The sequence below is a fragment of the Sinocyclocheilus rhinocerous genome, unplaced genomic scaffold, assembly GCF_001515625.1.
Source record: "Sinocyclocheilus rhinocerous isolate Xijiao unplaced genomic scaffold, SAMN03320098_v1.1 scaffold1022, whole genome shotgun sequence".
In the NCBI taxonomy this organism is placed as follows: Eukaryota; Metazoa; Chordata; class Actinopteri; order Cypriniformes; family Cyprinidae; genus Sinocyclocheilus; species Sinocyclocheilus rhinocerous.
This window is the reverse complement of record NW_015656677.1, coordinates 697,834-709,218: the sequence shown is the minus strand read 5'-3', so window position 1 is coordinate 709,218 and position 11,385 is coordinate 697,834. Positions and strand designations below refer to the sequence as shown.

At 41.0% G+C, this 11,385-nt stretch overlaps 2 protein-coding genes across 3 annotated transcripts in view; both read right to left on the bottom strand.

Moving 5' to 3' along the window:
* LOC107720791 (activating molecule in BECN1-regulated autophagy protein 1-like) overlaps nt 1–1,991 on the bottom strand; it is an 18,826-nt gene extending 16,835 nt beyond the window's left edge. Inside the window, exons 1-2 of the mRNA XM_016528622.1 lie at nt 1,670–1,991; nt 610–830 (exon numbers count right to left, since the gene is read on the bottom strand). Coding sequence (XP_016384108.1) covers nt 610–741 — 132 coding nt within the window. The 5' untranslated portion in view covers nt 742–830; nt 1,670–1,991. The remainder of the gene's footprint in view (nt 1–609; nt 831–1,669) is intronic.
* Nucleotides 1,992–2,631: 640 nt separating this feature from the next.
* On the bottom strand, nt 2,632–10,779 carry LOC107720792 (D-glucuronyl C5-epimerase-like). 2 transcript variants are annotated; one of them, XM_016528624.1, is made up of 5 exons: nt 10,651–10,779; nt 10,369–10,392; nt 9,701–10,285; nt 4,067–4,306; nt 2,632–3,963 (listed from the first exon to the last, which is right to left on the bottom strand). In XM_016528624.1, the coding sequence occupies exons 3-5, from the start codon at nt 10,188–10,190 to the stop codon at nt 2,939–2,941; spliced, it is 1,755 nt and encodes a 584-aa protein (XP_016384110.1). In that variant the 5' UTR covers nt 10,191–10,285; nt 10,369–10,392; nt 10,651–10,779; the 3' UTR covers nt 2,632–2,938. The 2 variants fall into 2 exon arrangements, with proteins under 2 accessions (XP_016384110.1, XP_016384109.1); XM_016528623.1 differs by lacking the exon at nt 10,369–10,392.
* Nucleotides 10,780–11,385: the final 606 nt, after the last annotated feature.

The window sequence follows — 11,385 nt, the reverse complement described above, 5'->3', positions numbered from 1 at the left end:
AGTCCTCCATAAAATGCCCTTGACACATCTGAATATTTGGGTTGAACTGTTCTGGAACAGTGTTGTAAATACAACTTAACCACTGATTTCTAGTCGTGTCCTCTTTTGGAAGGCCAAACAAAGTAGTTTCGCTTTCACAACGAAACAGCATCACACATGGCGGGCTAGAGTTAGCGGAGGCCGGAGGCTTACAGTGAACAGAGGCCGGCGGCTAGAGTGAGCGGAGGCCGGCTTGAGTGAGCGGCGGCAGGCGGGCTTGCGGCAACCACATGGGACGACCCCGGGCTGGACTCCAACGAAAACACAACGAAACAGTACCTTTATTTACGACATGGTGGCAGGCGGGCTTGCGGCAACCACATGTGACGACCCCGGGCTGGACTCCAACGAAAACACAACGAAACACACAGTACCTTTACGACATGGTAGATCTTCTTTATGCACCAAGAGCTTGTAACACTCCAAAGAGAAAAGAAAAATTGAAATCGCATCATATGACCCCTTTAAGACATTATTCTGACTGTGATATCCTGAAACTGCCCTATATAGGAACGTCTGCTTACTGTAGGCCCGAGTGAACCATTAGAATCATTAAGGTTGATACCCTACCTGGCTCTGCCATTTCATCCAGCGCGTCCGGTCTTCCACCAGCTGCTGCAGGAGCCGCTGGGATCCCAGAATGCGAGCTCCTCGCTCTCGACCCGACAGGATCAGCACAGAGTTTCTGTTCTGCACTGACATTTTTCCTCTCTATTGCTTCACGGCCCGGCCGGCCAGCTTTCCTCGCATAAGGGCCGGACACTAACTCAGCAGCACGTCAGCCATGCAGACTGGTGGACAGACACAAAAACAATGAACTTAAATCAACAATCAATAATCTATAGGTCTGTAAGACGCATATTAATCAGCAGAAAACATCTGAGAGATCATTCACTGATTAAAAATCAGTGATCAAGAGCAAGATCACTGTTAATTCTCTGTATTTCAACACAGAGACTTGCAACCTTAATGACAGCTCATCTCCAGACAGATGTCTGTACAAAACTGACTGATCATGCAACAAAACCCTTGATTTTAAAGTTTTAAGAATGTATTCATTAACAATATATCTTGAATACAAACACAATGATCTGTTATGGATTCAAAGGGCCCAAAAATCAAGCATCACTCTACCATCCTGTAGACAACAAATTAAGGTTTAAGTAAACCCTATGGGTGTTTTGCCATGATATTTCTCCACAAAATTACCTTTGGTCATTTTATATATTTAAACACAGATTAATATGATTTGATGTTGCTGCGGTAAAATTAAAGCCCTATCAGATGGTGGTGAACCATGTAAACAAACAAGCCATTTAAATCCACACCATGCCAGTGAAATTTTCATCCACATTTCATCAACAGCAAACCAGAGAAACAAAATATACTCATAAACAGCATCAATAAAGGCATTAAATGTGTTTTTTGGTCGTGCAACTAACAATAACTCACTGCCGTGCCCGCCCAAATATGGAAACTGAATTGAAGCTACAGTGTTAGCCACCATTTATTCGCTATAAACGTTGATGTATTTACACATATTTTAGTTCTAACAATTACATAACCACAAATACATTGTGAATATATTGAAATATAGATTAAATAGCGAATTTATCGATATTTTACAGACCTGTTCTGTTGTGTTTGTCAGTTAAATTTCATTGAAGACGCTGTTAGCTTCTTAGCCTGTTAGCCCGGGATAGATCGTTTTTAAACGAGCTGGATTGACAACCCACCGATCCGAAGCGCCGAGCAGATTAAATTCATGTTAATTAGGAGTATCTCAATCAAACCGTTTTAATCATCGGGACATTGAGAGATTGTATTCTGGTGGCTATATGAGAAATTATGCTAGCTAACTGGTTTGTGGGTAGCTCGGCGTAGGCAGGCATGCTAATCGAGAACTGACTGCATTGAACTGCATTAGGTCGGTTAATCGATTGCAGAGTGGATCACCTCAGAAAAACAACAGGTAGATTGTCTTATTTTTATAACTTGCTGGTCATTGGGATTAATTTATTTTTCATTTGTTTAATGTATGTTTATTCACATGTATTTATAACGTAGAAATAAGAGTATTTTTTTTTTAGTTTTAAGACATTTAAATTGTGTTAGCCTACATCAAAGTCCTTGTGGCAGTACTAAGATACAGTGATTGTATCAGATCATAACTCCATGGTATTTTGATATATACCACAGTGATTAATGATTACCATATTCACGTGCCAGGGTTTTACATGGGACTCCAAGCCACTTCAAAGAAAATCATAGCAAATATGATATGTGCTCCATGTGTCTCTCAGTCCACTTTTTGATAGCAATGATTGTTCACAGAAAGTTTTAAAACAGCTCAAATAGCACATTTATTTAAGTTTTAAATAATTACATACTGAAAAGAAAACTATTCAAATAGTGCAACTGTATCAAATCACAAAGACCTATAGGATTGTGCTTTAAAATAGCCTACAAAGATCAAATTTTTCTAAAACATTTCTAATACACTCATTTTACCATTATGCAATAATAATGACATTTTACAGCATAACCTATTCATAGATTCATTAATACACAATCATTAGTGTGACTATATATATAGTCGTTTAATTTTAGAGCAAATCTGCTGTGCTTTCTTCAACATCTGTGTAAATAACTGTGCATTGCTTCTTACATTCAAATATACCAAGATATTTTGCAAATAAATATTTTAGGTGACTCCACATTCTCAAAGTCTGTACAACAACTCAAGCTCTTCAGCAAGACACTTTAAAGCAAACACATTGGATAAAATATGCACTCTTTTCATGTAAAGTAAAAATGCTTATGTAATTATTAATGCTCAGTATATTTTATTCTTAAACAATAGTTCAAGATTTTATATAAAATTGCCATCCGAGAAAGTCTAGTTGTGCTTGGCCCGGCCTCCTTTCAGGTAAGTCTTCCAGCGTTTCACATATTCCCTGAAAATGGGGGCACTGTCGATTGATGCGAGCAGCTGTAACTGGTTGATGTGCGTGGTGTGGTAGTCCCAGCGTGCTAAATTAGGGGCAAGACCCAGGGTAAAGTGTCTCAGGTCGTAAACCGTTCCAGAGCCTGTGTCGAACAATGGCAACATGGCCTTGAGTGACTCCAGTCCTTGACTGAAGAGTACACCTGCTTCTCGACCAAGCTTGTTGCCCGCCGTCTCCGCCACATCATATAGCCCAATCAGAGAGTAGATAAAGCCGTTAAGAACAAACGAACTAGGTGTTGTGGGGTATTCCTCGTACCAGTCGTACTTGTTCATGAATGTCGCTTTGACTCCACCATGTTCAGAAGTCCTCTTGAAGGGGGATGTCGCTCGGATTGCGGCGCCGAGGTATGCAGGGTTGTGCGTCACCAGGTACGTCCTCACTAATGTTGACATGGCTTGGCCTTGGGCCATTGCAGAGTACCATCCGGGCTCCAAGCTCTTGAACCCCTCTCCGAGTTTTCGGGTCACCTTAATCGGCCACCCTCCATGCTCATCCTGGTTATGAAGAAGCCAATCACTGGCGGCAAAGAAGGGAGCCATGTGTGCAGTGGAAGACACAGTGATATTGCTGATACAGCCAGAACCTCTAAGAACCAGCTGGACCACACAGCGAGGCATGATCTTGGTCGCCTTCACCACTTTGGTGTTGGACAAACCGACTCCTTTACGCAAATCCGTCACTAAATCGCGACTGACGGTACTCCAGGAGGCTCGAGAGCCGATGCCATAGATGACCTCTCGGTCTTTAAATGAAAGAAGGAGTGGACTAGTGATGTAATGGAGGATGTAAGGAGGTCCCTTTTCTGTGGTCTCCAGAACCACAGAGACGCTACCATTGGAGACAAACTTCACATCAAAGGTTAGGACGAAATCTTTTGCGTTGTCCAAGACCAAAGACACACCATCAGGGTTCTCTATGAAAATACAACAAAGTTATCATCTATCTGTGATCATCACAGCAAAACAGTTGATTCATCTGAATTCAAACCTACAAAAATTTTGCAAAGGAATTCATACCCGCTGTGACAAAATGATGCGCAAACCCAAAGCGACCTTGATCCTGGAGCTTAGAGAGTGTGCAACCCTTAGGGACAACCCATGGACTTGAGCCACCCTCTTTTTCCTCAGACACGCCGTAGATCTTTATATCAGGTGGCTTTTCTGTGAGGTTCTTGCTGTAGTGGCTCAGCCCATACTGAGCTATTTGAATTGGGTAGAAGTACCCCTGGGGACCCCACTGGGTAGAGATTGGTACACCTGTGAACAATAAAAACACAAAAGGTTGATCCCAGAAATGGGATAACTTTCTGAAACCATTTGAGCCAGGAGTGGCCAAGCCTGATACTTACAACATAACAAGGCACTAAGTACAACTTATGCACTACAAAATATTTTTGCGTTGCACCATTACATTTGAAATGTAGCTCTACATATAAGCTAAATATTTACAGAAGCCTCCAACCAAGAGTGACATTTGCAAATGCATCAATAATGTTTTATCTGACAAACTTCAAACATATGTTACTTTAAGCCAGGGGTGCCCAATAGAGGTCTACACGGGTCCAAAAATTCGAAAAAGAAGCCTTCTCCCTTGTACCTGACTGTGATGCACACAATCCTCCTTGCCATGAAAGTTCCATCCGTGTTATTCCTCTCTTGCCAATTGAAATGCGTAATCCACTCATTATTCCAGTTTCAAAAGTCCACTTGCTGTCACGGTGACGGATGACAAATGCGACTTTGCAGTTTTGCATTTTTTGTATCTCGAGTCAACTTGCATAATAATTTAGACTGTTTGCCGTGCGTGTGCATTAACTCCGCCCACCCTGCTTCTGATGACGTCGCTCGTGTTTTTTTGTTGTTTTTTTTCACCTTATTTCAAATTACTGACTCACACTTTTCTCATCCTAATTTTACAAGTTGAAAGTTACAAAACAACACACGCACAGCGCTGACTGACTCTGATAACGGCCGGGTGTTCTCCGAGTCCGATCGACTCGGGTATTACACACAATGTTAAACAGACCCGGGACACGAAGTAATAGATTGGGACCCGACCCGGACCCGGCTGACCATTTAAAATATATCCCCGAACCCGTACGGATCCCAGGTCGGGTCCCGGGTCCTCGGGTCTCGGGTCCTCCGTGTAGACCTCTAGTGCCCAATCATGTTCCTGGAGACCTACCTCCATGCAGAATTCAGTGCTAACCCTGCTCCAACAAACCTCTCTGTAATTATTCCTGAAGATATTAAAGGGATAGTTCACCCAAAAAAATTGAATTCTGTCATTAATTACTCACCCTCATTTCGTTTTAAAACCCGTAAAACCTTCGTTCATCTTCAGAACACAAATTAAGATATTTTTGATGAAATCCGAGAACTTTCTGACCCTCCATAGACAGCAAGGGAACTACCACGTTCAAGGCCCAGAAACGTAGTAAGTATATCATTAAAATAGTCCATGTGACATCAGTGGTTCAACCGTAATTTTATGAAGCTACGAGAATACTTTTTGTGCATGAAGAAAACAAAAATAACGACTTAATTCAACAATTTCTTCTCTTCTGTGTCAGTTTTCGACACACATTTAAGAGAGTACCATGACGCAGGAGCCGGCATTCTGATGTAGAACCCGGATGCACTGTGGCTTGTTTGCAAGCAGAGGAATTTACATGCATACGTCAGGGTACTGTCGTGAATGCGTGTCGAAGAAATTGTTGAAGTTGTTCATTTTGGTTTCTTTGCGGACAAAAAGTATTCTCGTAGTAGGTGAATGTGGTAGTTCCCTTGCTGTATATGCAGGGTCAGAAATCTCTTGGATTTCATCAAAAATATTTTAACTTGTGTTCCGAAGATGAACAAAGGTCTTACGGGTTTTGAACGACATGAGGGTTTGTAATTAATGACAGAATTTTCATTTTTGTGTGAACTATCCCTTTACTTAGCTGGTTAAGATGAGTTTCATTAGAGTTAGAGCTAAACTTTACAGGAAGGTCAATCTCCAGGAACAGGATTGGGCACCCCTGCTTTAAGCATATATGATAATGTTGACATTTACACTTGCTTACATTTTAAGAGAGAGAACATAATGTAAATAAATGACTAACGGCTTTTTAACACAAACCCAATCTAAACCGTGTACCTTTGTGTTAGGGGTGGAACAGTTCATGAAAAAAATCTGAACCGTTCAATTCACTTGTCACGGTTCGAGACACATGTGTATTGTTCTGTCCGGCCACGCACAGCGTAAAGTGTTTTTTATCATTTGGAGTTCAGAGTTTTTAGAGGAGGCACCGACAGTATCGTTCCGGTCTACTGTGTGGGATCATTTTGGATTTAGTGCTACATATGACAATGGCGGTAAGAAAGTGGTGGATCAAACCGCGACAGTTTGCAAGCACTGTGCAACACATTTTGCTTATGCTAATGGAAACACTTTCGATATGTTAGCTCATCTGCAGAGACATCACCCCAGTGTATCAACTGACAGTGAAAGAAAGAGAAAGTCGGAAAGGAAAGAACAACTTGTACTACCCGAAGCATTTAAGCAAAGCAAAGTAGACAGGGCTAAAGCTACAAAAAGAGCACTGTCTGTTTTTATAGCAAACGATATGCAGCCTTATGCCATGGTAGAGGATGCAGGATTTAAGAATATGATCAAAGTAGTCAAGCCGCAGTATAATATTCCCTCCTGCAAACACTTCAGCGACGTGAACATATACAATTTCATTAAAAGTGTTAAAAGGTTACTTACACAAACACTACAAATAAATAAAAGCATACAACAACACAAGATTTACCTGTCTGAAGAGACATGACAAGTAATTGTCAAAGAATTGTCCGAAACAGCCTACGTAGCTCTTACTTCAGATGCATGGACCTCCAGGGCCACTGAAAGTTTCCTAACTGTGACTGCACATTACATTACTTCGGAGTGGGAGATAAGAAGCATCATTTTGCAGACCCCTTTATGAAAGCCACACCAGTGAGCATCTCTCTAAAGCACTGACACGAGCAGTGACAAAGTGGAAACTGGAGAGGTGCAACAGCACAATCCCTGTGACTACAGACAATGCAAAAAAATATGGTTAATGCAGTCAATGCAACAGCTGAACTGGGGCCACAGATCGGGTGTTTCGCACACACATGCAGTCTCAATAAATCAGGTATCCAGACTCCTGGGGAAGATTAGGAAAGTGGTCAGTTTTTTTCAACAGCTGCCCATGCTCTGAAAACCAAGCAGGAGATGCTGCAACTTCCTGTTCACAAACTAGTACATGACGTTTCTACTCGTTGGAATACAACGTATGACATGTTAGAGCGTTATGTCGAACAGCAGGCTGCCATATTTTCTGCCATGATGGACAACGAGGTAAAAAAAAAATGTAAAGGACATTGCAACCTTGTCAGACACAGAGGCAAAACTGGCAGAGGACCTGATTAACACTATTAAAACCCTGAAGACTGTGACAACACTCATGAGTACTGAAGCATCCCCATCTGTGTCAATGATCATCCCTTTGCAAAAGATGATACTAAAATCCATGACAACTAGTGATGTGGACACTCCCCCAATCAAAGATGCAAAGGTAGCCATCTCTGAAGACCGTAAAGGCAGATGCCGTGACACTGATCTTCAGGGCTATTTGCACAGAGCCACAGCACTGGACCCAAGGTTCAAGTCGTTGCCTTACCTGGAGGAAGCCTCTGTTCAGAAAATATACAGTAATCTCACCACAGAGGCGATGGAAATTAAAAAGCAGGTATTGTGTTTTTATTTTCTTTATAACTAAATTTAATGTAATTTATCATCATTACTATTACAGTATATTTCTTAAACTTAAACCCAGCATATTTGTGGCTTTGTAATAATTTCCCCCACAGCCCAAAGAATACGTTTAGTGTCTTTGCTGCTATGAAAGCACTTTGTTGTAGTTAATATTATTTTCTAAACTATTATGGTGTTTGCTGGTTTTCTACTGTACAGGGTCAATCCATTGACATCCAAGTGGCCAGTTCATCCTCAGCAGCAGAGCCAGGAGCATCAGCTCCTCCCCAGAAAAAAATCTGCCATGGCAGAGCTTTTTGGAGAACTCTTTACAACAGAGGAGAGAACCAACAACCCTTTGTCCAGCATCATTCAGCAAGAAGTCACCTCCTAAGACACAGATTGCATTTCTGTTGATGCAGATCCCCTAGCATGGTGGAAAATAAACGAGCCAAAGTATCCTCACATTGCTAAATTGGCACAACGTTACCTTGCTGTCCCAGGCACATCTGTACCAAGTGAGAGAATTTTCTCTACAGCAGGGGACATTGTCTCTGCAAGTAGGTCTCATCTCTCAGCAGAAAACGTGGACATGCTAATTTTCTTGCAAAAGAACATGAAAGTAGAATGAACGGAGCAATGTTGTTTGGTTTTATTTATGCAGTATTTTATATTTAAGGGCAGCTAATTTGTTATTTAATTTATTTACATTACATAACACAGTGGCACATTGACTTGTGATACAAAATCCAGCAATATTTATTTGTTTGGTTTTCTTTCAAATACTGCACTTTCATTTCAAGTGGTTGAGTTTATTTTAAATAAGGGAAAGTATTATGCTGGTTGATCTTATGTTTCTTTTTATGTTGGTGGCCTTTATGTCACCATAAAAATCTACAGCTTTAAGTTATTTTTCTTCATTTAAAGATTAATTTTTTGTAAGAGCCACCACAAAGTTAACCCTGTAATAAATGTAGGCTAGGCACTGACAGTGACAAGAAAGCCTATTCTTTAAATTTGACAATAAGTGTTTTTGCTCTCAGCTACAATTTAAAGGCAGAGTAAGTGATTTCTGGTAGCCAATGTTGATATTTGAAATCACCAAAACAAACACGCCCCTACCCCAAAAGGGTCTTGCCCCTATTTTGATAGCTCTGCCCCACACATACGTACGCAACCCAGGCAACGATTAGTTCTTCGGCGTCCGATCGCAGGCCTCCGCTCCTTGTGTTCTCTCCAGCGCTGGAAAGCTGATCTGATATTTACACGGGTCCTACTTCTTGCCTTATCTTTCCGCAGACGTTTTCCTCTTTTGTTTTTTTATCCGCCATCTCTATCTTTCTGTCGCTCGGCTCAGCTAATGTCCATCCCATGCACTGAAAGCTCTCTCCCCCACATCACGAGTAGACACGCCCCTTATTGCTGATTGGCTACAAGTTTGTTTTGCGATTCGGCCCGAATCAGTTTTCTAAAGTGTTTTTGAAAAATCACTTACTCTGCCTTTAAGGCCAACAGTTGTAAACTTTTTAATAAATAAATGAAAAGCCTGTTGAAATTGACAACATCTCCCCTCTTGCTGTATCAGAATCCCACAGATTTAATTTATGATGGTCAGTGTCACAATAATGTGTCTATTCCTAAGATCACGCTGCCTCATTCTTTCAGTTTATTGATTACATGACCTTGAGAATAACTTATTTTTAAATACTGTAAATGGTAGATCATAAGGCTATATATTTTATGCTGATGTATGGTATTTCTAAAATATTAAAAATGAAAAAAAAAACATTAACAATGTATACCAAAAATTTTGTGAACCGTTTCACCCCTACTCTGTGTGTATTATTACGTAGGGTGGCAAAATAAGGGACACCCCAAACTACCTTCCACACCACTGATGCATTTCACCCGATCCCGCACTTCCACGTTGTACCCCTCAAAGGACATGAAGACCCCATCCGGGTGGTAAGGCTCCCTTTGGGCGTACACCCGGGAGTAACTGTGGGAGAACTCAAACCGTTCCGTCCCATCATACTGTACCAGATGCCCGTAGACGTCAAAGTACCTTTCCACCCAGCTGAAGGGCAGATACACCTCGCCCCCCTCCCTACGGCCTTTTATGATGACATCTTCATTGATAAGGCAGTCAATCTGCTCATAAGTGACTTCTTTGGATCCAGGCGGTGCTTCGGGGGCCTGCCCGTTGTCCTCGTCCTTCTCTGGGGTGGGTGCAAACTCCAGCTGAGGTCTGATCTGTGTGGGCAGGTCTTTGTCACTGGAGCACTTGTTCCACAGCAGTATAGTGATGAGGGCAAACACAGCACAGATGACTATCAGAGTCTTGTGATTGATGCGAGCCACCAGACAGTGCATTGTCACATCACAGCCATGCAGTGATAGTGGAACTGACACCGGAACATCTCAGGAAACCCTTATGGTCCTTGTTTGAGCGATTCAGGTGCGCATATCTGCGGACAGAGGTAAATATGGGTCCACCATTTTGTCATATACTTGGAATAACCACAAAATATGACAAAATATCAAATCTTACCTTACTTTAGTCTTGTGGTGAAGGCTACGCTCATAATAAATTTAAATTATAAAATAAAAAAATGTATGTATAGCTACATACCATCTAGATGAAACTTGCATGGTCACACTATGAATAAGAAATAACTCTCATTATTCAGCACATACACAGGCGAATGCTTATAAAATCTAATCGCATCTCTCTAAATTGAAGCTGCGAGCGCTCATATGATTTTGAATGCGAATGAGGGCGTTGAACAACATGCAGTGCTGTAAAACGGAATGAAACCATACTTAGGCTCACCTGAAACCCGCGCGCCTTCCGCTCGGGGGTCTATGAAGGCATAAAATAGAAGACGACAAAGAAAAATATACGCGGAGAGATTCCTCTCGCTCCAAATCTGCAACATGATAGATGCTACAGCTGTATTGATGCAGCACTGACCAATGGGAGGCGACGTGATTACGTGGCAGCCAATCTTATGTCAGATGAGATGTGACATGAGGTGAATATTATGATTTATAAGCACGATTCCTGTTTGTGGCAAGCCCACCTGCATTTACGAATTGTATGCATATTGTTATTTTTTAACTAAAATTTTATTTTGAAACATTTTACAATTATTTTATTATTATTATACATTTTAGATTAATACTCAGGTAAATTAAAAAGGAATAAGAAAACGTTTATAGGTATGATTTTATGTGCAGAATCTCAGTGAAATTCTGAATGATAAACAAAGTCCATATAGTGCCGCTTGTGTTGCGTTGCTGAACATAATCGCAAGATGTCTCTGTAAACCAAGTGAATAATCCATGTCTGAGTTTGACTGTTTATTTTAGGAAATCTGAGAATTCCCACAGTCTCTTAAAAACAGAACAGGGAACATAATGCGACAGGTATGGGCAACACATTTCTATCTATTACAATCTCTAACGATTTCAAACGTTTTTACACTTAGAAACAATAGTTAAAACACTTACACAGACACATAAATAGAACAATAAATACAAGTAAATAAAAAATATTAATACTTCT

Excerpts from the sequence above, each read along its gene's own strand:
- LOC107720792 (XM_016528624.1), bottom strand. The coding sequence starts at position 10,190 with ATGCACTGTCTGGTGGCTCGCATCAATCACAAGACTCTGATAGTCATC. Across the intron at positions 4,307-9,700 it reads ATGCATCAGTGGTGTGGAAG|GTGTACCAATCTCTACCCAG; the intron begins GTAGTTTGGGGT and ends TATTGTTCACAG. Across the intron at positions 3,964-4,066 it reads GCATCATTTTGTCACAGCGG|AGAACCCTGATGGTGTGTCT; the intron begins GTATGAATTCCT and ends GTATTTTCATAG.